Genomic DNA, 26,088 nt, shown 5'->3' with positions numbered 1-26,088 from the left:
AGAGATATACACTCAGATACACAGAAACACCTAGAGAGACACGCATAGACAGAGACACACACAGACACAGCTACACATACAGAGATACACTCAAACACACGCGCACACACATGTATATACATGTACACATGTGGAGATATATACAGATACACAGAGAGACACGCATAGACACAGGCACACAGATACACACATAAATACAAAGAGACCCACAGACACAGGTACAGACACAGAGACACATTCATATACATGTACACATGCAGAGATACACACAGATACACAGAAACACAGAGAGATACATGTAGACACAGACACACAGAGACACACAGACATAGATACACACATGCACACACACTCACACACACACACGCACACACACACACACGAAGATGTATACTTGGCATGTGGCTTTCTTTGGTCTGTCCCCTCCATACTCTTGCATCTGCTTTGCCTCTGCTCTCATTCTCTCTGCTTTTTTGAGACATAACAGTTAAATCCTCGTTCAGTGATTTCAGTGGGATTCGGAGAATACAGGGAGATTAATTTTGTACATTCACTCCCCCACATTTAACTGAAACCCCCCCGAGCAACATTCCCTGGGGCCCGGAGCACCTCTAGGGACCTTTGGTACAAAGAAGACACCCTCACCTTGAAATCATGGCCTCTCAGGATCCTAGCCAGCTGCTCTGAGCATGGCCTGTCTTTGACCAGAAACACCTGTGACCCCAGGACACGAGGCCCTGCGGCCTGACCTAATTTCTGCCAGCTCCTCCCCCAGCTGACTTCTCTTTGTCCTTGTCCCACGGGTTGTGCCTGCTGCTCAGTGTGCTTGTGTTCCACTACGAGAGGATTAACCTGTCGCTTTAAAAGAAAAAAAAAAAGAAAGCCACCGAGTGACCTTCCTTAGGAACGGGTTGCTAAGTGGGTGTTTTTGCTGGAGACTGGCTGCAGCTTCCCAGGGAGCCGCCCCGGACCGCCCCTACGTCCAGCCTCTTCCTTCGGACCCTTAGAAGATCCACAGTAAGAAGGGCCTCCTCCACTTCCCTCCATCCCAGAGAGCAAGCGGAACCTGCCAAGTGCTCATAAAGTTTCTTCAGGTAAATCTGTTCTCTGGGAGCAGGGCTGCAGCAGAGGGTCCTGCTCCCAGTCCCCCCCACCCCCACCCCTCCACCCCCGTGGAGTTCAGCCTCCCCGCTGGGACTGAGCAGATTTAAGGAAGAGCCAAGTTAGGGGTTGTTCACATTCTACTTTCTGGAATGGAGAGCAGTGCTCTGCTGCTTTGATTAGAGCTGCTGCCTGGAGTCTGTTTGCAGAAACACTTGGTCAGCTCATCACAGCCCGGGTTACACTCCTCCCTAGGACATCCAGGTCAGCCTGCTGCTTTCCAGTCCCCAGAAACATTTGCTGCACGTTGCATTTCTGGGCCTTTTTGCTCAAATTGGTTCAAAGGGCTAAATAGTTATTACTTCAAGCTTCCCTTTTCTTGGCATTAGACAGAGAAGGGCCCATAGCAGACAGAGGGCTGAGGATCGCTGCTCCTCCCTCACCCTCCCCCCGCCAAAAAAAAAAAAAAACACACACACAAGAAAATCTGCGAGCTGCGATGTAGACGGATTGTTTCCATCCACTGCAAAGCGGTGCTGTGAAAAGCTAATAAAGCCTAATGGGAAATACATGCAGGATGTTACATTTTCGGATAACTTCTGCACAGAAACTGCACCAGAAGGAAGTGTCTCTGTATGTCTCCTGGAGCTCATTAGCAGAATCATCATTCAAACATTTATTGAGCGTGCACTCTGCACCAGGCAAGGTGCTGAAGCTTAAAGCGCACCAAAAGTGATTCAGATCAGGTCAGAAGCCCGGTTTAATAGTGCAACGAGCTAGGTGCCATGAGAGATTTGTAAAAGGGACTTCCGTGCTTAAAGCCTGGCAGGGCCCCTCCAGGCGGGCCTGGGGGCACTCAGTTCATCAAGCCAGTGCACTGGGTATATATCACATAGAACAACTCAAATATGTATATGCACTCCTTGAAGGTAATATATGTTATATCGAGCTGATTAAATGATTCTCTGAAGCTATTTGTCACTAACCTTATACCCCGGGAAGCTACGGCTGGAATAACTCATAGAATTAGGTAATGAATTCAAACAGGGTGCATGTGGCACCTACCTGCCCAGGGCTCCAGGCCACAGCTCTGACAGGATGGGACAGAAAAGGACAGCGCTGTCCTCCGGGAGAAAATGCTCAGGCGTGTGAGGGCGGGGAAGGCTTCAGTCGTGCCGCCCATGGGAACAGCAAGGAAGCTGCCTGTGTCGCCGAGGCATCTTACTGCACATGCTTTACCATTTAGCCCTTATGAAATAATTTCCCATCGAGGTAGGAGTTATGGCCACATGTTCACAGACATAGAAATGCATCTCGGAGAGGCGAAGGCATTGCTCCGAGGGCACACAGCTGAGGAGTGGGGCTGGACTGTGAACCAAGGCCCATGTGATGGTTTATAGAGCCCTCACTCTTCCCGTGAGCCCACGTGTTTCTGTTCTGGAGCAGGATGCATATATCAGATCATATTTTAAGCAGCCGAGGTGGAGATGCAGACAGTTCTGCCCTTTCCTTACACCTTCATCCCTTTCTCCTGCAGCTGAATGTCATGGGTCCTCTTATGACTGACCCCCTGAGGACCCTCAGAGACGGTCCATTTGTCTAGATCAGTGGTTCTCAACCTTCCAAATGCTGCTACCCTTTAAAACAGTTCCTCATGTTGAGGTGACCCCCAACCATAAAATTATTTTCATTGCTACTTCATAACTGTAATTTTGCTACTGTTATGAATCGTAATGTAAATATCTGATATGCAGGATGTGTTTTCATTGTTACAAATTGAACATAATTAAAGCATAGTGATTAATCACAAAAACAATATGTAATAATATATGTGTTTTCCGATGGTCTTAGGCGACCCCTGTGAAAGGGTCGTTCGACCCCAAAGGAGTCATGACCCACAGGTTGGCGACCCACAGGTTGAGAACCGCTGGTCTAGATGAAGTGTCAATACTTTCCTTCAAAAATGTGTTCAGTTTTCTGCACTGAGTTAAAAATCTTTCACCTAACATAGCCACAGCCCTTCCTCACTGGGGCAGTGCTCCCAGTTTTCAGTTGTAAATACTTCCAGAATCTGGACTGGCAGAACAGTTACTGATATTGTTGAAAAAGTAAGAATTGCCCGACCAGTGTGGCTTAGGGTTGAGTATCGACCTAAGTTTGATTCCCAGTCAGGGCACGTGCCTGGATTTGGGGCTCAATCCCCAGTAGGGGGAGCGTGTAGGAGGCAGCCAATCAATGACTCTCTCTCTCTCATTGATGTTTCCATCTCTCAATCCCTCTCCCTTCTTCTCGTTCTAAAATCAATAAAAACATATTTAAAAATAAATAAGTAAAAATAAAACAAGAATAAATGGTGAGGCAGACAGAGACCTAGAGTAGCTGGGGGCGGGGGGGAATGGAGAGGGGGTGGCTCTGGAGTAGCCTTGAGGTCAAATTCTGAATGTGACACTTAATACCTCTAATCTTGGGCAAACCAAGTAACCTGTCAGAGGTTGAGCTCAGAGGAAACCTCGGTTTCCTGACATGTAAACTGAGCCAGGTACTACTAAGCAGGGAGTGTAGTGAGGCCTAGCGATAACATGTATCCAGAGAGAGCACCCAGTAAGTCTGCAGTAAGTCATGGCTCTTGTTTTGCTATTGCCAATAGAAATGTATTAATAAACACTCAGTACGTATGCTGACAAGCTGTATATTAAAGCTGGGCAGTATTGATTTATCGTTTCTTAGCAGGAAAAGAAAAAATAAATTTTGTTGTCATCCGATTTCCTTCGAAACTCATTCAAAGGTAATGATCAGGAAAGAATGAGAAGAAAAGATCAACCCCGTTACATTTTTCATTTTCTATTCCTTTTTCACAGCTAATACTTTTTAATTTATTGAGAACCTTTTCTTCGTTACCAAAATATTTCACAGTCCTTTCTTTTTTTTTCTTTTTCTTTTTCCTGGTTCATAATGGCCAGCGTGTTTATTAGAGCACATTTGTGTCCTTCAGAATTTTATTTTTATCATCTGCCCCCTTGTGCTCTCTCGATGACCTCCCCACCCTTTTATTTTCTTAACTGCTGTCATCATTCCCCTTCCTCTATTTGTTTTGGCCTGTGAGGAGGTCTGGGTGGGAGACAATCGAATTTCGGGCGCTTTATTTCCCTTTAGCATGCTCATTCCCCATTAGGGTCAGTGAAACCTTGAACATCCAGATGAGCTGCTTAAATGACCGAGTCTCAGTTAGTATGTCAGGGAGGGCTTACAATTTGTCAGCCTTGCTATTTCTCCCCCTGTGCTCATCTAATCTTCACAGCAGCCCAAAGAGGACAATGTGTTGATGGGCTCCAGAATGTGGCCTTGGACACGCAGCCAATGGTGATGTAGTCATTCATTTGAAAAATATTTATGAAGAGTCTGCTGTGTCCCATAGTCCTAGGCTCTTGGGGTAAACAAAGAACAAATGTTCCTGTGAAAATCAAGTTTTGTACTCAGACGAAAGGTAAAGAAGGAAAATTCAGCCAGCTGATTTTGTTTTTAGCTTACTGCTGTCCTGGTCAGAAGAAATTATTGGTCTGTTGTTTAAATTACTAAAGACAGCAAGATATTTGTGAATTATCTTATAATAAACAACTTACAATAAAGAAAAAAAGAACAAATGTTCCTGTCCTCTTGTGGCTGTATTCTAATGAGGAATGGGCAGACCATCACGAGTAAATATGAATGAATGTGTATGTTGACTGGTGGTAAGTCCCATGGGAAAATAAATCACTGTAAGGTAGTTAGCAAGTTCCAGAAGGTGAGGGTAGAAGGTTATCACTGAACTCTGAGTGTTCAGGGGCAATCTCTCTGATAAAATGAAATTTGAACAGAGCCCTGAAGTAACTGAAAGAGAGAGAGCCACACAGATGCCTTGGGAAAGAGTATTCTATGCAGAGAGAATAGCATGGGCCAAGGCCCTGAGGCCAGAGGACCCTAGCACAGAGGAGACAGGGCCTTGTTGTAGGCCACTGGAAGAATTTTGGATTTTACCCTGTTGAGAAAGGGGAGTCTTTGGAGGATTTTGTGTGGAGGAATGACATGCTCTCAGCTAAATTTTACACAATTCGGTCCGGTTTCGTTGTAGAGACTAGACTGTAGGTAAGTAAGGTGGGAATCAGAGAGGTTAGGAGTTTCTTGCACGAGACCACATGAGAGACAGCAGTGCTCAACCAGAGTGACGTCGTGGAGGTGCACAGAGGTGGCTGAATTCTCAGTATAACGTGAAGGCAGAGCCGGCCGGATGTCTGATGGGTTGGATGTGGGGTGTCATGTGAGAGTCAGAGTGGAATCCAGAGTGACTCCAAGGTTTCAGGCTGAGCAAATCGCGTTCTGGTTATTAACAAGGTTTTTAACGAGGAAGGTTGCAGGATAGGCAGGTTGGAGGTCAGGACAGGGAGCTTCATCTGGAGCACATTAACTGAATATCCATCTAGCACTTGGACATCTGAGTCTAAAGTTCTAGGGAGATGTGCGGGCCCAGGATGTAAATGGAGAATCTGAGTAGATAGATGGTATTTAAAGGGAAACCACAGGGTGAGACCGCCAGGGTACTTGGCAGAGGCAAGGCTGAGCCCGGGCACCCACATGGAGTGGTTGGACGATGAGGAGACACCAGCCCAGGAGTTTGAGCAGCAGTAGCAGCCGGGGGAGGCGGGGGGCGGGGGGGGGGGGGGGGGGGCGGGAGGAAACAGAGAAGAAACATGTCCCAGAAGCCGCATGAAGAAAATATTCAAGAGAAAGAAAGCAATGGGTCACTGTCATTGCTACCTGGCTCTGTCGGGTCATATAAGATGAGGACTGAGGGCAGATGGTGAGAGGTGGCAGCACAAGGTCATTGGAGACCCTGCAGGCGCAGTTTCAGGAAGGCTGGGCTCCAAGAACTGGTTGGAAAGAGAGGGTTTGAGGAGTGTTCCTAGAGGGTGGAAAAGTTGAGTGGTGGCTAGAAAGAAACATAAGGTCCAGAGAGCTTCTTTTTAAGGAAGGGGGTGTACACTGATAGCAATGAGACGATAGAGCAGAAAGAAGTGACTGTCCTGGTGAAAGGGAGAAATTGTCCTGATCACGGTCCTGGAGGTGGGTGGGCAATGCAGGGCAGAGGCCCTGGCTCAGATGCCAGCAGGGACAGGCCACAGTAGCAAGTGGGAGCAGAGGAGGTGACAGGATTCAGTGGGGAGGGGAAGTGAGGTGGAAACCCTCTCTCAGTGAAATGAGGACCAAGGTCAAGGGTAGAGGCTGAGTGGGAAGGGGGAGGTTTGAAGGGAGAGAAGAAGCTGTGGCGTAGCCTCCCAGAGCAGGATTCTAACCCGGGTCTTCTGGCTCCCAGAGCAGAACTCCCACCTGCTGCCCAGTAAAGCGGGCTCATGGCCAGGTTAATGGGGACAAAGGTCTGACATCCCTCCTGTTCCTCAAGGGCTCATTCCCACCAGTCCTGGGTCTGCAGGAACCGATTCCTTGTGAACAGGACACCTACTCAGTTCAAGCATTTCTCTAACCACGGGGGTCAGCTTCCTACTTACCAATAGCAAGAAAGCTGTTGCACTGATGTCCAGAAGCCTGACTCTTTGTTCTTTGCCTGGCAGGCAGGAGCCATTACAGCAGAATGGATCCCAAGGAAGAAAAAGTGAAAATAATTACAGAGGTGAGCGGTGGCTGAGATACCCCCGAGTCTGTGCTTGTGTGGGCCGTGCACTCACATCACCCATGTTTGGGAGCGAGGGAACTAGGCCCGCAACAAGCATGAATTGCTGGGCTACTGCACACAGAGGGGGCCATGTCAGGTGCATGATGGGGAGGGGGATGGTGAAGAAAACGCAGCTCTGAGGGCATCTACTTGTCATCTTGCCCTGAATTCTGACACAGCAGTTCTAAGGTACCACCTGCAGCTGCGTCCAGCTCGGCTGAAGCACATAGAATTCTAAAGAATTTCAGAATGAAGGTGGCAATCGTAGATTATAACCACGAATCAAATCCTCCGTCTCATGGAGTTCTGCAATTTCTAACTCATTGTGTACAAAATATCATTAACACTGGCTAGCACACAGAAGGAAAGCTGTCTCCACCTGGGAGGCTGGAGCCCTCCAACCAGAGGAGACCTCCCTTATTCCTCCCAAACCTTGCTTCTCTCTTGGCTCCAGGACTCACTCGCTGGAGACCACAGAGGCAGAAGGAGATAGTAAGCTGTTTCCAAGAGCAATTCAAGAAGCCTGAAGGAACACCAGATAAAACCACATCCAAACACCAGATAAAACCACATCAAAACTCCAGATAAAACCACATCATGCTACATTTGCTTATTGCTTATTCACTCATGCAGCAAATATGTACTGTTCCTCTGGTCCCTGGGGATGCAGCGGTGAATAAAACCCTGTGCCCTCATGGAGTTTACATTCTGTCTAACTTGAAGTCCTTCTGGGCTGCTCTTCATTGATGAAGGATCAAATCATGATTGAGAAGCCAAAAAGAACCTAGACTTCCCATAAGTCCATTGTAAGCCAATAAGAACTTAGACTTGTCTTACCCTGGCCGGTGCTGCTCAGAGGTAAGAGCATCGGCCTGCACACTGAAGGGTTGCAGTTCGCTCCCCACGTGTAGGGGCTGGAGGCAACCAGTCAATCTGTTTTTTTACATCAATGTTTCTCTCTCTTTCTCTCTCTCTCTCTCTCTCTCTCTCTCTCTCTCTCTCTCTCTCTCTCTCTCTTTCTCTCTCTCTCTCTCCCATTTCCTCCCTCACTTCCACTCTCTAATAAAGCAATGGGAAAATATAGCCTCAGGTGACAATTAACAAAAAAACTTAGACTTATCTTAAGGACCATGCTTGCACACCTCAATGATATCAGCATTGTGTATCTAAGTTGGTGACTTTTTGAGCTAAGAGCACTACCTACCTGGTGGGCACCTGGAGCACAAGGTCTAAGTGCACCCAGAGTATGAGTCAGAGAAGAGAGATCCGTTGTGTGGACTAAGGAAAAGCCGGCACCACACCCATTCCCTGGTTGGGACCTCTGACCTCTTCTAGAATCAAGTTCCAGTCTTCTCTACCCCAAACAGCCAAGGGCACTGATGTGTAACTGGAACCCAGCCCAGCAACCTCATGGCATTCCTTTGAACTCTTCTATCATTAAAATCCATGCTTTGAGTTCCAGGTTTGTTTCTGTATAAGCATTTTTAAATTCCCAATTTTAGAGGAAAATTCTAATAAATTTGGTATACCAGGGAGAGGTTCTGACTTTATCTTGCAATTAGTTTTACACCCAGAGGTGTTTGCTCCCCAGGTTGAAAAATTTTAGGACTAGAAAAGTTGAAAGCTTGACATTTGAGAGCATTCAGCTCTCACAATTTATGACTAAAACTTTAGAAAATGTAATATGGAAGAAAAAAAACAAAGTTTGCCATGTTAACAGATATGTCACTTTTCAAAATGATCTGCTGAATTTTTCTTTAAGTCAAAACTTTCATGATGATTTAACATGTATCTTTGTTATTCTCTGCTTGATGGTAAGACTGGGAGCAAAGAAGCCCAACCCTCAAAACCCTCGGTATGGTCCTGAGGTCATCCTGTGCTGGGGTCCTGCCTCTGGGCCAGACCGCCTGTCCTGGCAGATTCGCTCCTTAGCTGCTTTCTTTAGATTGCAACAGGGAGTATCCTTGTGCCTCCAGGGCCTGGAACACAGTAAGTGCTCAATAAATGTCCTAGGCATGAAGGAGCACTCGGGACAATGGAAGCGCCATCATCTCATTTACAATGTTTCCCTATGGTACAACTTTTGAAGGACATACCTAGTTTGAGAAGGGTGGATGAAGATGGTTACTTTGATTCTGTCCACTCACACTCAAAATCAGGACAAGATGGTGATTTTAACAACTAAAAATCACAGCCCTATTTCTTTTAATGACAACTCTTCCATTGCATTTTAATAAAGGAGTTCATTGAAAATTATGAGGATGCAGATGTAGGAAGAAAGAAGAAAACTTCCAAGACTCAAAGACAAAAAGGAAAGAAACAGGTAGGGAGTGACAAGAAGCACAACACGGGTCTGTCTACAACCACCAGCACCCACAGGGACCACACATCCTCCGGGAGAGGCAGGGATGGGGTGGGTGGTCCTGGTGTAGCACCTTGTGTGGGACAGATGCCCTTCGCAATGAGACCCTGGTTGGATGGGAACATTTTCCTGTAAGGTTTCTCCTGTCCCCTGGGAGAGGAGTCTAGAAATGATGGAAAGAGCCCCTCTAGTGTTGTCATCCAAGGTCATAAGCTAAGACCGGCGATAGATGGCAGTGCAGGATTACAAATTGTAGGGAACCCCCCTTCTTTCTCCAGTTCCCAGCCCCAATCCTGCTTCAGCCCAAGCAGCAGGCAGACTCCTGTCTCTCCGGCTGCTCGCAGTCCCTCCCGCTCTCCTCTCCCTGGAGTGGCTCTGCTTCGCTGGGAGCCTTCCCGAAAGGTCAGCTGCTCAAGGTAAATAGACTCCCTGGGTAAGAGTCCTTGCCCGTGGAGGGAGGATTTGTTTGGAAGACTCAGATGTCAGCTGGGAGGGAGGGGCAGGAGCGCCATTTTGAGCCAGCAGCCACGTGAAGGGGCCCTGCAGGAGGGTGGCAGGGGAGGTGGGGAGATGGGAGGGTTTTCCTCCCCTTCCACCCCCCCCCCCCCCGCCCCCAGAGCCCAAGGCTGGAAGAAACCCCCCTCTCAGTTCCCCCCTCCCCAGCACACTCCAGTTGGGGTGAGCTGGGCCCAGGAGCAGCCTTCCGGCTTCTGCAGTTGAGATGGAGCCGCCCAGGGGAGGGCCCAGGGGATGGGAGGTGCTGCCCAGCCACGTGGCTGGGCCCTCTGGCCACTCGGGAGTTTTAACCCCTTCCTGCAGGGTGAGCGATGGCTCTGAGACCTGGGCAGGGGAACCCATGGAGGCAGCAAAGGCTGGAGCAGATAGAAAAAGTGCAGGTCTTTAGATCATTGGCCACCTAAAGTGGTGAGCAAGGCTAGGGGGTTGTGAGATGGAGAATAGAATCCAGTGTCAGGCATCACACTTCCTAGGCATCATCTCATTAATTTAACGGGTACCAGGGCTCTGATCACCTGATCACAGATGGCACAGCAGTCTTGGGGTGTTGCAGAAACCGAGCGTAACATTTGCTAACCCCATGACACTTCAGGATGGCTGGGGATTTATTTTTAAGTTGATGCCTCAGATATCCCCAGGCCATGCATTTAAGCCAGAATCTGTACTTTGCGTAGTGATTGATACAGATCGGCATCCCAGTGAATTTTAATTTCCTTTCCTTCAGAGATGAGGAGGGACGGAAGTTAGGAAGTCCCATAGCCCTCCCACGTCTCACGGTAAATCTGAGTTCCGAGGCCAGCCTTTGTCTGACCTTATAGGCTGTCACTGGACCATGGCTGCCCCTGCCACTCTGCTCACCTCCCTCCCCTGAGAGTTTGGGGAAGAAACCCGAGGCTGTTCTTTGCCCTGGATTATCCAGGGACATGGAACAGCTGTTTCCAAGAGTTGGAGTTGGGCTCAAATAGTTAGGTTGTGACTTTCCTGTTTCCCTTTCTCTGCACATCTCTGCAGAGTTCTGTACATTATACCTAGAAGAGGTGAAAATATTCACCTTGTTTTGGGGTCACTTAGTAATTTCCCGAGACACCGCAGAGAAACTCAGGGTTGGCACTGCTTCCCTGGGGGGTGGCCTCAGTGGCATAGATAGTGGGGTCCCAGGTTATCTAGATCTGAATACTTTAGGGTCTAGTCTCTGTTTAAGTGACACTCCTCATCCTGAGATAGGATCTGAGTCAAATGAAGCCCTGAGAATCACAACCTCCCACCCTCACCTGCAGCTCCGCACTGCTGGCCCCAAGGAAATGGTGTCCGGAAAGCCCCACAGTGGCAGCCAGCAAGAGCCTGCGCAGGAGGATCAGGACCCTGACACCCACCTTCTGAGCATGCCCACCCAACGAGGCCCGCGGAGTAAGTGTCTCTGGGTTCCATTCTCTAAAGATTAGTGATGCTCGGCATTTTGCCCTATGCTTGTTGACCATTCATATATAATGTTTGGAGAAATGTGTATCCTTTGTCCAGTTTCTAATCCAGTTACTTGTTTTGTTGCTGTTGTTGTTGAGTTGTAGAAGTTCTTTATATATTCTGGACCATGACCGCTCGTCAGATGTGTGATTTGCGTTATTTTCTCCTATTTCGTGGTTTGCCTTTTCCCGCTACTGATGTTGTCCTTGGATGCACCGAGGTTTTTACATTGGAGGTGGTCCCTTTTGTCTCTTTTTGCTTTTGCTGCCTGTGCTTTTGGTGTCGTGTTCAAGAAACCACTGCCAAACTCAGTGTCATGAAGATTTCCTCGAAGCTTTCTTCTAGGAGTTTTCTGATTTTAGGTCTTACAATTAGGTCTGTAATCCATTTTGAGTTGATGTTTCTACATGGTGTAAGGTAAGGGACCAACTTTATGCTATTGCATGTGGATGGCCAGTTTCCCAGCACCATGTGTTGAAGAGACTGTCCTTTTCCCACTGAGTGGTCTTGGCATCCTTGTTGAAGATCATTTGACCAAACACGCTAGTATTTCAGGACTCCTGGCCATGGGGCCTTGGGCAACTACCAAATCCACCTGCCCCACAAGAGCCACCTTTATAAAATGGGGATGATGAACACCTTGCTGTGTGCAGCTGTTGCGACAATGAAATCAGGTGAGATGCCGAAAGCTTCCCTCTGAAAGTCTGGCGCATACCTGGTAGCCTCCTCCAGGTGAAAGAGAAACTTGATGCTAAATAACTAACAAAAATAATTACCTTCCCCTTACCGGTTTGGCTCAGTGGATAGAGCGTCGGCTTGTGGACTCAAGGGTCCTAGGTTCGATTCCGGCCAAGGGCATGTAACTTGGTTGCAGGCACATCCCAGTGGGGAGTGTGCAGGAGGCAGCTGATCGATGTTTCTCTCTCATCGATGTTTCTAACTCTCTATTCCTCTCCCTTCCTCTCTGTAAAATATCAATAAAATATATATTTAAAAAATAAATAAATAATTACCTTTTCCGCGGCTAGGACACCGCAGGCACCATGCTAAGGTTTCTACATGCACTACATTTCTCACTTCCCAGAACAGTCCTATCATCCAGCATTACTCTAGATTAGGAAACAATGGTTCCGAGAGAACCAACAGCTAGTGGTGGGGCCTGAGCACAGACTCCGGTCTGCAGGCTCCAATGCTACAACCAGCCCTGTCCACAGTGGCTCCCACGGACACAAGGACTCTTCAGACAAGGCACAGAGCCAGCTCAGAGTCTTCACAAGGTTGACAGCCTGCTGTGACACTCTCTTTTACCCAAAGTCTATCACTCAGGTAAATCACACACCTTCCTCTCCCAACCTAGACTACCCCTTCTCTATTTGGGGTTTTTGTGTGTCATTCTAGCTCCTTACCTTTCAAAAATTAGGACACAGCACAGCTGGTATGGCTCAGTGGCTAAGCATTCACCCATGAACCAAGAGGTCGCTGCTTCAATTCCAGGTCAGGGCACATGCCCGGGTTATGAGCTCCATCCCCAGTAGCGGGTGTGCAGAAAGGAGCTGATTGGTGTTTCTCTCACATGGATGTTTCTATTTCTCTATACCAACCTCTTCCTATCGTTCTAAAAATCAATAAAAAAATATTTTTTAAAAAATCAGGATACATATCATCCCCTTTGGGAAGGCTCTCCCTCTCCTTCTGTGTGGCCCCTGTGCCCATGTGTCTGATGTCTCTTTTTATTGGTATGCAGCTCCCCTGTCCACTGAACTATGGATCTCTGAGGGCAGAGGCTGACTTCTAGCTGTGGGTAGCACATGCTGGTATACAGGTGGCACTCAGCAGTGCTCACTGACTGAATGAGCAGCTGTCTCAGGCTGGCCTTTCTGCCTTGGACTGGAGGCTGTGCTCTGGCTGAGGTGTGCTCACTCACCACACCCACCTCCATGCCCACCATGCCCTTCCCCACAAGTCTGCCTACCTGGGTGCAAAACTGACTTCCCAAGCCTCTCGGGGATCTGGCCTCCCCACGGAGCTACCACACCAGCTCCTCACCTTGAACCTGCAACCTACTCGGTGGCATTCCTATATGGCTCCAAAAGTTGTCAAGGTCAGGTGAGGTTCAGACACTCAGATACCAGCACCCTGATTCCATGGCCGCCCCTACTGCACCAGGCACATGTCCGGAGGTGCTACGTCCCTGATTTACAGCAGCACAAATCTATGCAGTGAATGCTTTGGCTTCTAATTTGCTGTTCAAACATATACATAGTCAGGACATTCTGAACAAAGAAAGTGCTCCACTGAGCAGGCACTCGTTCCAAATCAAATAAACATAGAACAAAAGTACACTCATTCCCCCAGGATTCCAACTCGCATCCCCTATTCAGGGAGTGACTATCACATGTTCCTATGAACATAAGTTTCTTCATTGCTGGCATCTGTTTTCCATTCATTCATGTTAATTTCTCTGATTAAAGCATCATTTCAGAGCCAACTTCTCGGTATTGACTGAAAAGGAAGTTTGGAATCTGATGAAATTCGATGCAAGTGAAAGGAAACATCATTTAAGTCAGGCTCGCTTTTTTAAAGCCATCACGGCCCAGAGAGACTGACCCAGGAAACAGATGTTAAAGGGACAGTACGAGAAAGAAGGGAGAACTGCCCAAAGGAGCTGGGTGTTGGGAGTTACATCTGAGCCCAGCAGCTGGAAAAGGGAAAGAACATTCTAGTCAGAGGATGCATACTGGGGATGCAGGCTTGCCAAACAGTCCTGGAGACTCTACCTCACATGGTGCTGAAGAGACAAGTATAAGTAAATAGTACACTGTATTCTAAAATATTTTTTATTTTCTGAATATTATGATGGAATGACTTGAATATCTCATCCATACGTTCTTGCATAGCCTCAAATCAAATCTTTAATAATTTTAAAAATTGCTCAGCCAGTGTGGCGCAGTGATTGAGCATCGACCTATGCACTGGGAGGTCCCCGGTTGATTCCTTGTCAGGGCACAGGCCCAGGTTGCAGGCTTGATCCCCAGCAGGGGGTGTGCAGGAGGCAGCTGGTCTATGTTTTCTTTTTATTGTTTATTTTAATATATTTTTATTGATTTCAGAAAGGAAGCAAAGGGAGAGAGAGATAGAAACATCAATGATGAGAGAGAATCATTGATCAGCTGCCTCCTGCACGCCCCCCACTGGGGATCAAGCCTGCAACCTGGGCATGTGCCCTTGCCTAGAACCGAACCCAGGATTCTTCAGTCCTCAGCCTGACACTATCCACTGAGCCAAACCAGCCAGGGTTTTCATTTTATTCTTAGTTACCCAATGTGAAGCTCCTGGCAGGACCAAGGCTTTCGCTGTTGATCTCAAAGAAGCCCAGACAAATGGAGGGCTGTCAGCAGCCTTTCCTGTTTGTTTATGCAAAGTTCCAAATCTGCAAAATAAAACTGCATTCTCTTGTTATTTTAATCTAATCTTTCCTTTGGAGGTTGGGGAGTATTGTTTTAAAGTAAATGTCTTATATTTTTTTAGGCTTACCTCCACTTCCTTCAGCTTCTAGAACAGGCTTTGCAGAATTTTCCATGAGGGAGCGCATGAGGGAGAAATTAAAAGCTGCGAGGGTAAGAGGACCGCGTGAATGCTTTGTTCATTCCTCAGGGCAGCTCTCTGGGTCTTGTCTCTAACTTGCTTTGTTTGTTCAAAACTGTGGGATCTGAATAGCGGTAAATGTTTTTCACATGTTGAATGCTAATGTAGTATTTAACATTGGCGCAGACAGAAATTAGCCTTGAGAAGCGTTCATTGTTGTTCTTCTAAACCACCTTGCTTGCTCTCATCGCTTACGGAGGTAAAGCGTGTATCTTTCACTGATTGTGCTCCCCGAGAGGATGACTGCGGTTTTCATAGCGTCACTGAGCCCATGTAGCAGTAATTTTCTGTTTGACTTTTTAGTCCAAAGCAGAAAGTGCGTTGCTCCAGGAAATTCCCACCCCTCGGCCCAGGCGCTTACGAAGCCCCAGTGAGAAACAACTGGAGACAGGATTTGGTGCGGAGGTGAGAAACAGGCCATCTCTGCTTTATGATCAAAGACAGTGAAACAGAACGTAAAAGTTCCAGCAGAAGTTCTAGAACAGAGCTCTGCACAGAGGAGGTGTTAAGTGCTTATTAGTAATTGTAATAGCTACTACTTATAGAGTGCTACTCGGTGCCAGGCATTGTGCCAAGTCTTGAACCCGTGTTATCCCATGTCATTACCCAACACCCCTAGGGGGTGGGTGCTCTTTTTTTCACTCACATTTGACAGATGAAGAAACTGAGGTTCAAAACGGCTGCAAAGCCCTCCCCAGGTCATAGAGCATGTAGGTGGAAGAGCCAGCATCTGATCCCAGCTCTGTCTCATCCCCAATCTGTTTTATGGGTCAGAGTTGCTGGATCCATGGATCTTGCTGGGAAACAGAGAGAGATAAGAGCAGATTCAGATGGTGGGAGGCCTTGAACATCACACTGAGGAGCCTCGGTGGTTCTCTACAAGCCACGGGAATCTGTTGATGATAGGATGGGGCATGGTGTGAATGCACTGGGGTGATTTTGTTCCACTCTGAGGAGCATCTCCATGGGTGCTCTTCTAGAGAGGTCTGTAGGGGAGGGACCAGGCCTGGAGAAACACATTTAGGAAGTATTGCTACTGAGTTTTGAAGGTTTGAGATGCCTTTGCTTGCTGGAGGAAAGAAGCCTGGGAGAAGAGGGTCTTGCCACTTGGAGAAAAACTTACAGTAAAGGCCTACGAGGCAGAGAGAAAGCCAGTAAAAGATAGAAATACTTGGCAAGGATCTGGATGGAGGACAAGCTGTCAGAGGGTAGAAGAAGGAATGGACAAAACAACAGAGCAAATGGTTCAATGAAGTGGGTTTGCAAGTCTGATCTAACCATTTGTTGTTGGTGATGATGATGTTTTGGTTGTTCTTCACCATGGAGACGAAGAAGCACAGGCTTTGGGAATATTTCCGTAGCATAACCACTGATTTCTTATATGTTCCTTTCCTTTTTCTGTGATGAAAGGTTATAAACATTTTAATCTTCATTCATCCCAAGCAAACCAAAGGTTCCATGATCATCAGGAAAGTTTCAACCCTGCTCATGTGCTGTGGTCCCGGGTTCTTTAGTAGGAATACTCAGTGGGCCTATGAAGTGACTTTTTGACACTTTTCTACTGCATTCTACTGAGCAGACGTTTCTTTTTCATTCATTCTAATTTATTTTTTTCCTTGTAAGAGCCACCATTTTTTTAAATATTAGAAAAGTCAGAAAAACTACCTAAATTCCCATCAGCTTGGGACAAACACTTCAATTATTTTAGTAGGTGTGTGTGTGTCTCCACATTTGGGCAAGTGGGTTAAGTGATAGGAGGATCTGATCTCTATCTGGTCTTGTCTATACCTTCTGATTAATGCTCAGCTTTCACTTGTCCATGGGCCATGACTATGATATCCCAAAAAAGCTGGAGGTTCTGGAAGTACAAATATATTCCCTTGGTGTATGAGGTACTTATTTCTCCTTGTGAATAGATCCCGACTCACATGTCTATTATATTCCCCATCCCCTAAAAACCACTCCATAGAGTTCAGACAAACATCAACTACCTTGTCCTTAGACCAGATCTCAGATTCCTAATGGAACATCTCGCCCATGAACATATCTCTTCATATATACCTCAACCCAGAAGGAATATTTAAAAAGTGGTCCATTTCCATCCTATGGAGCAAAGGGTATAGCACACAAAGAACCCAGCTGCCCAGTGCTAAATACTGACAGGCTCACTCATCAGCTGTATGAGCTTGGACAAGTAACTTTCCACCTCTGTAAAATGGGGATATACCAGAACCTAATTCTTGGCATTGTATTGAGTATTCGAAGTGTTCACACATGTTAAGTGTTCCTAACAGTCCTGGCACACAGTAAGCCCTCTCTAAGTATGAGCTCGTGTTAGAGGCTGTAGAGTCGGAGAGAAGAGCAGAAACCAGTTGGGAATACTTCGGTCAGTACCTAAATTCACCAACACAGACCTGTGCTTACTCTCATCTGCATTTCATTTCACTTTATTCTCAGTGACTTTTGGTAAAACAAAGCTAAACACAAATCTCCAAGAACCCTTTAACACTGAGGTGGAAATAACACAGAACATTTGAATACTTGGGCTCCACTAAACAGGACCAAAATTTCTCTATTTGGGGACCTGGGTCAGTGTTCCAGGTTACCCAGGATCTGATCTTTTGACACACTCTCTCTGGTGTCCAGCCAGCATTTATGGAGACTCATTCCTGCCAGATGTCCAATGGGCTCTGAACTCACAGTGGTGACAACAGCCCGCCCTTGAGGAGCCCTGGGGATTCAGACATGTTCACGGACAGTGGAGGTATAGGGTGGTTAAGCTCGGCGATGGCTGCTAGGTGGAGTAGCAGGGCTCTAGAAGGGGTGGGTTTGAAGAGAGAGGAAGATAAAGTGGGAACAACACCTGGTCGATTGGCTAGCAGAGGGAAGAAAGAACACCCATGATGAGTGTTAGCACAGTATAGATAGAAGGCTCCACTTCCAGCAGACAGGGTCCCAAGGCTCACGAGAAGGCCAGGCCCTGTGCCCTGAAGGGTATATGCCAGACTTATTTACATTCAGACATTACTGATACTTTTCTTCATAGACTGTTTGGAAATGATCTCTTGGAAGGATATCTATTGATCTGAGAAGTGACTCTTTTTAGTTTAAGATTTATGGAATATAAAATTTTAGATTTGTTTGGTCCTGAGAGAGACAGAGCCGAGTAAGACAATATTCAGCAACCTTAGCCTTCAAATATATTTGACATTTACCAGCATTTCATTCCTCATGAATGGTGATCTGCATTAATGGTCACAAGATATGCCTTGGGAGGGTTAATGCTTGTTTTACAACATTCTTGTGTTATTTTATTTAAATGGTGTATCTATCATTTTCGACTCATCCAGCCAGGGAGAGAGACCCAAAGGACTGCACAAGATGATGACTCCCAAAGTTATTCAAGAGTCAAGTTCCGTGACTGTGTCCGAAAAATCAAGTCTAAACCCCTGGTGAGAAATCCTGTCTTTAAATCGTGCTTGTTTTCAATCACACATATTTTAAATCATGTGGGGTTTTTTTTGTTAATTTCTATTTTCCAAAAATATCCAATGCGAGTTGGCAATATACATGACCTGCCTCCTATTGCTGTGGAGAATGCAATAAAAAGTATGAGAAACAATTCGTACTTTCAAAATCCTAGAAGCTAGCTCGATTTGGGGCAGGGAAATGCATTAAGGGCAGGAATGACTATTTGTTCAGCTCTGACGTTGCACCCGCTTTCAATATGGGGAAAAGGGGACACTAACTCAAGATGAACCAGAGCCTTACCCCCCCTCCCCCCCAAAAAACGGTCTTTAAAAAAAAGGCTAACAAATCTTGTATTGCTCGTGACTAAATAAAACCATCTCAGCATTGGCCTATAAAACAATGAATCCACTTTTTGGCATTTTAATCATCCTTCCTAAAGCTTTTACTGCTATTGATAATATATGTATGTGCTTGTGGGAGTGTAAATAAGAGCCCGGTTACACAAAATAACTCATTAAAGGTACCTATTAAAGGAGGCTACCAACTGCCTATTGCCCTTGTTTCAGCTCATTACCAGTAGTCTCGGACCTTCAACAGAGGTAATATGCCTGATGCCATTAGCATGGAGCCCACTCCCAGCGAACAGTGCACAGCTCACTCCAGCTTATAAACCCTGACCTTCTGTTGCTCTCTGCTTCTCCTCAGCTTCCGCCTGGCTTCCCTTCTGCCGAAGAAGCCTATAACTTCTTCACCTTCACCTTTGATCCCGAACCAGAGGAACTGGAGGAAAAACCAAAAGCGAAACGTAGAGAGGGAGCCAATCAAGAGGAGGCGGAAGGAGAGGAAGAAGGGCCACCTGTTCAAGGAGTAAACAAAACGGTATTTAATATTTTGATGGTGATGAGGATGATGGTAATGACAATGAGGACCACAATGATGATGAGAATGATGAGGATGAGGATGATGAGGATGAGGATGATGATGCTAATAAGGAGGAAGAGGAGGAAGTGGATGACGATGATACTCTAGCCAGGAAGAAAGTGGCTGAAGGCAAAACTGCCACCACCACACAGAACAGCTCATCCATGTCTTGGGTGAAAGAAAAAGGGTATTAGCTTCACATAACCCCGCAATTTGGGTAGTCAGGGCCTTGAATTAAATCTGTCCATCTTCTGTGGAGAAAGAAAAAAAAGCAGAACAATGTGGCTTGCAGATTTTTCTTGCCCCCACAACCTTACAGGCAAGCAGCTTTTTGTGCCCCGTGCCACACCCAAGCTCCAACTCAGATTCCCTAATTGTGAGTGGTATGTGTTCGATAAAAGAGAGCATGCCTGTAAAAGTGTGTAAAGGACTTCCCCGGCTGGTGTGGCTCAGTGGTTGAGCGTCAACCTGTGAACCAGGAGGTCACAGTTCAATTCCCCAACAGGGCACACGCCCGGGTTGTGGGCTCGAGGTCCCCAGTGTGGGGCATGACCTCCTGGTTCACAGGTCAATGCTCAACCACTGAGCTACACCGGCCGGGCAAAACATGCCCTTTGAAGTCATCTGTACGTGAAGCCCGCTCCTGTAGTCCACGCTCTGGCCTGCCCAGACCCTGGTTCATATTTTCATACTGAAAGTGGACTTCGTCTTCCTGGCGGGAGCTTTAGATCATCTAGAGGCCCTTTCACTCACTTCCTTTTTCTGCCTTGGCTGCAGTTTTTCCCAGTCTTTGGTCTTTGCTCGTCACAAGCGGAGGTAGAGCAGAAGCAAGAAACGTCCTTCCGTTTTTGAGGTGTTCGGCATTCTCTGCCGTCAGGTTATGCTGAGAGCTTAGTTTCCACGTAGATTTACTTTTCCTCTCTTACTGTTTTGTATGTTTGGGGAGGAAGTGTTAGCAGGCTGGTAGCTGGGCAGCAGCAGTGTCTTCAGCTCCCGGCACGTCTCCACAGGATTTTAAGAGGTGTTGCTGTTTTGTTTTGTTTTAAAGCCTTGATTTTTATAAAGGAGAAAGTAAGGGGAAAAGGAGAAGAGGAAGAAAGAGAACGAAAAGAACACGTGTGAAAAATCCTCAATTATGCAAAATTAACATGCTTCCACTAATATTTATAATTGCAGGTCCTGTGCTTAAGATTTTTTAAATGGGTCATTTAATTCTATCCTCACAAAACCCGAAGAAGTCATCTCTGTTAATGCACCCATTTTACAACTGAGAAAACCGCGGGTCAGTAAAGTAGACAAGATCCCTGTGGCTGGGACACCAGGCAGTCTGAGCAGAGTGTGTGGACCCTACCCTTGTGCATTTGCCTGGGGTGGGTGCCAGGTGGAAGCTTAAAATGCTACATAACTTGTGAGCACATGTTCTTTAAATAAGTGTCAACCTTCCAAGGAGGCCAGAGTTGTTGAGGTTTCATAGATTCCCTTAGCACGTCTCTTCTGACTTCAGCCGGATCTGATTTTGACATTTGCCAAGTATAGGAAATAGTGAGAAACAAAGAAAATCTGCTTGGTAAATATGAATGGCCATGTAGCTTTATGCTTTTGTTTAAATAAATAAGCAAACAAACAAACAAGCAAATAAATAAGTAGGTAATACTATTGTAGGTTGTGTTGTTTGGTGAGTTGAATGTCATAGATTATTGTTTTCTATGTAAACTGATCATCTTAGCATGATTTTTGTTGTCATTTTCTTAACGCCATGCAGGATGAGGAAGAGCTGCTTAATGGCAGAGGTGCTGAGGATTTCCTATTGGGCTTACATCACAGGGCTGAAGATTTCATGGTGGTGAGACCTGCCTATTATGAAAGTGTCCACATTCGGCTGGAGAAGGAGAAAGAAGTCCTATTCATACCCAGTAGGCTGACAGGTACTGGCTCTTTCTGTCTTCCCACTCACCTTCCTTTTCCTTCAGTGACAAAAGGATGATGGTGTCTAAGGACACCAGATCTCCATCACTGATCCCAGGTTCTAATCTGATTTCATAATCAAGAAATAGCTCCACACAAACACACCAAAAAAAAAAAGTAGAACATGGAAAAATATCCACTGAACAAGCCATTATGGACAGAATCACAGGAGAAATCCCAGAATGCCATGGGAGCTCCTTCATCATATCAGTGACTATCCCTGGGAGCTCTGAGAGTCAGGCTGTGAAAAGGAACAACTGTGTTTCACCCTCTACTCACACTCAGTGCTTCTAGAACAGTCCTGTGACCAGATGTGTAGGTTTTTACTTACACCAACCAATCCTCCCAATCCTAGGTGTCCTACGATTCAATCCTGCTCTGCCTACCAGTGGTGAGTGCAGACCCCACACAGTAAGGGCTCAGTCCCACAGGACTACCTACTACTTCAGACAGCAATTGCCAAATAGCATGTCCCCAGGCTACACACACTTTTACTCGACTTTGCTGAAATTCAGGAGTTCCCCTGACTCCCTCTTCAGGTTTGATAACTAGAAATAACAGCACATAGAACTCAGGGAAGCACTTCTATTTATTGGTTTATCTATAATAATAAAAGCATAATATGCTAATTAGACAGGACAGCCAAAAGACCTTCCAGACGACCTTCTGGACGAAGCTGGGGCTGCGAGGGCCGAGGCAAGCCATTGCGGCTGTGAGGGCCGAGCCCCTTGCACAGATTTCATGCGTCAGGTCTCTAGTTATAAAGAACATAGAGCTCACAGGTGAAGAGATGCAGGGAGCAAAGGGTGTGTGTCACCAACCAGGAAGCTCTCCAAAACCGATTAATTACATCACTGCCATCAGTGATTAATTCTATCTTTGGTCCCTCTGTCCCTTTTTTCTCCCAGAGGTGGGAGTGGAGGGAGTGGGTGATGAAAACCCCAACTGTCTTCTCACATGATTGGTTCCCTGGACACTGCACTAATCCTGAGACCATTCAGGAGTCTTCTCATTAGCATACAAAAGGGTGGATAGTTAGCACTTTGGAGATTCCAAGAGTTTGAGCAGCTGTGTGTTTGGAAGCAGACTGGGGGAGTTCCTTGAGGTGGGGAGTGGCCAGGGTACTGGAGCAGACCCTCTGATTAATCCCTCGTTACTGCTCCTTTCACATACTAGTAGGTATTGAATGTTTTCATCTCTACAACATGGTATTGCAAGGAAACACATTCGTCTTCTCCTTTGTTCTGCTTTGAGAAATTAATTTGGAAAACAGGCCTTTTTCCAAGAACAGAAAGGAAATCTTTGTTGGGGAGGTTTGCTTTCTCACAAGGCATTTGGAAACGTTAGGTGGGCACTAAAGTGGCTGCATTTCTCTATGGACTGTCTAGTGCCCACATATAAGAAGCTTCCTGAGAACGTGCAGCCCAGGTTCCTGGAGGACGAAGGACTATACATTGGAACCAGGCCCGAGGTGCCGCGGGCCACGCAGAATATCATGGAGAACAGGCTGCTGGTGCAGGAGTCCGTAAGCACACCCCCTCCCAGCGTCGCCCTGAGTGACCCAGGGGATCCCTTTTTCCACAGGGCAGTCACTGCACCACCCAACTCATTTCCCCTTGCAGGTGTCCGTACACAGCCGTTTAGTTTTTTGTAACTTGTCTCAGAATGTTTCATGATCTCAAGCGGCACACACTCACTGCTGAAAAATATCTTCTGCCAGCTGCATTCCGGCTTCTGTAAATCAGATGTTGGCAACAATTTCCCAATTTATAGAAATAAATGTTCAAAGATCCAGGATAGAATGTTCTCTATTGCTTTTCTCCTTTTTTTTAATTTTTAATGAATAGGATACAAAATTTTCCATAGCAATTATTACAGCTTTTTCTTTAGGTTTTTTTTATTTTTATTTTTTGCAGGTGGGGTGGTGGTGAGGACTATATCTTAAATTAATTGTAGGGGGCATTAGTGAAGACTCAATTTCTAATGGAAACAGAGACTGTAGAAGATCTATTGGGGAAGAGGGAAGGTACATAGATGTGTATGTGGACCCGGAATTTCCCTGCAAACATTATTTATTTTGTAAACCATTTCTGTCCAATGAGAAGAAAATGTTCTTCCCTCTGCCTGCTCCCCAGGACAGAAGGTGGTTCGGAGATGATGGCAGAATCCTAGCCCTGCCAAACCCCATCAGGCCTTCCCCTTCCCGGCCACCAGCCTTGACCCAGGAGCAAGACATTCATGCAGAGCTCGAAACGCTATATAAGAAGGTAAACCTTCCTCGTATTTTTAATAGGTGCCTTTGCTTAAAAGTGCTTTGCTGCTTGAATCACTTGGAGTACTGAATTCGTGGTGTTCTACTTTGATTTATTTTTTAAATAATTTACATCTTACACATAAAGAACAGACAGCAGGCCTATTTACAAGGGAGTCCACTGTGCTCACCTAATCCCTTCTTTAACCAGGAGCGAGCTTACCAGGTGGGGTAGCTGAGTCAGTGTCTTATTTGCATATCCAGGTTAGTTGCTCTTATTTTTCTTCTTTCCTTTCTGTCATCTTACTTCAGTTGCTACTATTTTTCCAGGACAAATATGGACACTTGGATTTTAATCCCACCAATGATTATTCTTTTTCTGTACAACTTTGTTTTTTTCTCCATGGGCATGCATCTCTACTCGTGCTGAGACTGTCAGCAGATGGTCCATATGTACCATCGTTGATAGTTCTGGTTTTCAGTTTTCAATTCAAGACTGAAAGGATTAAATCAATTTCAAAATTAAAAGAATAGGCCCTATCAATGTTATTTATTCTTGGGAGAAATTGTAGCAAACAAAAAGAAAGACAACAAACCAGAGGGTCTTGCTCCCCAATAGGAAGAGAGTTGGGGTCTTTTGAGTGGTCTTGCCCAATGACTACCAAGAGTCCTGGGAGCTATTTTTATTTAGTTGAGCTCAGCTTACAGCAAAGGCCACCAATAATCACTTGAACATGAGCTAATGCAGATCTGGGGAAGGAGACACAAAGTACAGGAGCCCCAGGTAATATTTTAAGTAATTGAAACTATGCTGCCAACGTTTCTTATTCATCAAGAAGAGTACAAGATGGAACCTGAGAGCCACACCTGAGTGATCTCATACCCCATGTAAAAGGAAAGGCAAGGCAAGACCCAGCCAGAGCCAAGCAATTAGGAAGGAATGTTCTTTTAAGTCTGTGGAACGATGTTCAGTTGTCCTAGTACACGTCTTTGTGAGGTGGGAATGTTCTAAGTCACTCAGGTAGTCTGGGTGCTCACAAGACAAATCGTGACCACTCAGAGTAAAAACTTCTAACGTGAATGCAGGTGCTAACTGAACACTTTTACTGAAATAAAAGAGGAAAGAAATGGGTCTCCACTGTTGCCATTTAAAGTGTAAGGATCTTAATGACCAGAACTAGGGCTTTCATAACATACAAATTATTGGTGGAGTAAGACCCATGCAGGATGGGCTTTCTGCCCTATAATCCGAAGGGAGATGCAGTTTAGCCTGTTTTGGAAGGGACTGAGACATGGTCAATCCTTCCCTATTTATAAACACATCCTGGTTTACAAGGACTTTTTTTAAAACAAAATATCTACCAGTCTTCTCATTAAAGACATTTTTAATACTTTTCCAACATGGTATTTTTAAATGCTATTTTTTGGAGAAAATGTGTTGTTTTATTAAAATAAAAGTAGGATACACTCTATTGAACTCTTGCAGAAAATCATATGTCCTAAATATACATTAATAGTCTACCAATCTGGCAGAGGACAAAGTATGAGATTAAATGGCTAAAAAGAAATAAACTCATATATTCTTACCAGTGCAAAGCAGACAGCAACACCAAACCAGGACAAATTTATTGGTAAATGAAGGCTCATATGTACATGCTTTGTTATAAGTGTGAATACCAGTACTATTTTGATGACTAATAGTAACTGAAAAGCAGATCACACTATATAACCTGTGGGAGTATATTTCTGTACATACTTACATGTACACACACACACACACACACACACACACACACACACACAATCTGGACCTCCCTTTCCTGTTCTTAGTCTGAGACGGGAGAAAGTTAGAATCTTATAATCATAGGAGTCCCCTCTACTGGGCTTTCCAGCCTCCCTGTGCACACCCCAGGCCTTATCTTCCCCACCTCCTGTAATAAAGGTCAGCTCCCAGTCCTCCTCCTAATGCAGTGGCTGCTTGGAGACAGGCCCAGCACATCGCAAACATCCACTCATCTTTGTGGAAGAAATGAGGTGGTCTATGTGAAGTGATTGATATGCTGCCTAGTGATCTACAAAATGCTAATCTTTTCTCAGCCTCCCATTCCTACAGATGAAGAAATAGGCTCAGGGATGTGTAGTAACCTCGCCAAGGTTCCAGAGCAAATCAGAGTTAGAACCAGAGCTGGAATCCAAGGCTTCCCCCAGCCCAGCCTCTTTAGATAGTGCCATGAAGAGGAATTAAGTGAAGAGATTATTGAACATTACCCACAACTGATGAAAGATAGATGCTTCAGTTCTCACTACAGTTTCTACAAATTCCATTTAACTTCATAACTAATAAATAATACATTTATGTCACATAAGCTTATCATTTTCCAGATAACATAAGTAGGTTCCAAAAGTTCCATTCTGCAAAAACAGAGAATCGAGAGATGTGTCTAAATGCCCACTTCCCGATCACAGTAGTGTCTACCTAAATGAAGACGCAGAATCAGAAAGGTCTCTCCACCTTGGACCTTCCAACCTTAAAAGCAGTGGTGATCTGTGGGGCATATTTAAAGATTTTATGGGATAAACACAGAGGGATTTATTGGGCTCCCTATGCATGAAGCGATCCATGGATGTCCCAGTGGAAATTTCCATTCCTGTTTCCACATCCTCAGCTGCTCCATCTCCCTCTTCCACTGT

The 26,088-nt window shown here is 45.8% G+C and overlaps 1 protein-coding gene across 1 annotated transcript in view; it reads left to right on the top strand.

Moving 5' to 3' along the window:
- Window positions 1-1,006: 1,006 nt before the first annotated feature.
- The window catches only part of CC2D2A (coiled-coil and C2 domain containing 2A), a 78,679-nt gene continuing 53,597 nt past the window's right edge, over window positions 1,007-26,088 (top strand). The window contains exons 1-11 of the mRNA XM_081101255.1: window positions 1,007-1,094; window positions 6,705-6,763; window positions 9,045-9,128; window positions 10,961-11,090; window positions 14,673-14,761; window positions 15,093-15,194; window positions 18,140-18,241; window positions 18,966-19,139; window positions 20,944-21,106; window positions 22,535-22,671; window positions 23,282-23,413. Of these exons, the coding sequence (XP_080957381.1) occupies window positions 6,725-6,763; window positions 9,045-9,128; window positions 10,961-11,090; window positions 14,673-14,761; window positions 15,093-15,194; window positions 18,140-18,241; window positions 18,966-19,139; window positions 20,944-21,106; window positions 22,535-22,671; window positions 23,282-23,413 (1,152 nt within the window). The 5' untranslated portion in view covers window positions 1,007-1,094; window positions 6,705-6,724. The remainder of the gene's footprint in view (window positions 1,095-6,704; window positions 6,764-9,044; window positions 9,129-10,960; window positions 11,091-14,672; window positions 14,762-15,092; window positions 15,195-18,139; window positions 18,242-18,965; window positions 19,140-20,943; window positions 21,107-22,534; window positions 22,672-23,281; window positions 23,414-26,088) is intronic.

This window comes from Myotis nattereri (assembly GCF_964212035.1).
Source record: "Myotis nattereri genome assembly, chromosome: 1".
Classification (NCBI taxonomy): Eukaryota; Metazoa; Chordata; class Mammalia; order Chiroptera; family Vespertilionidae; genus Myotis; species Myotis nattereri.
The sequence above is the reverse complement of the archived record's forward strand: the minus strand, read 5'-3'. Positions and strand labels throughout refer to the sequence as shown.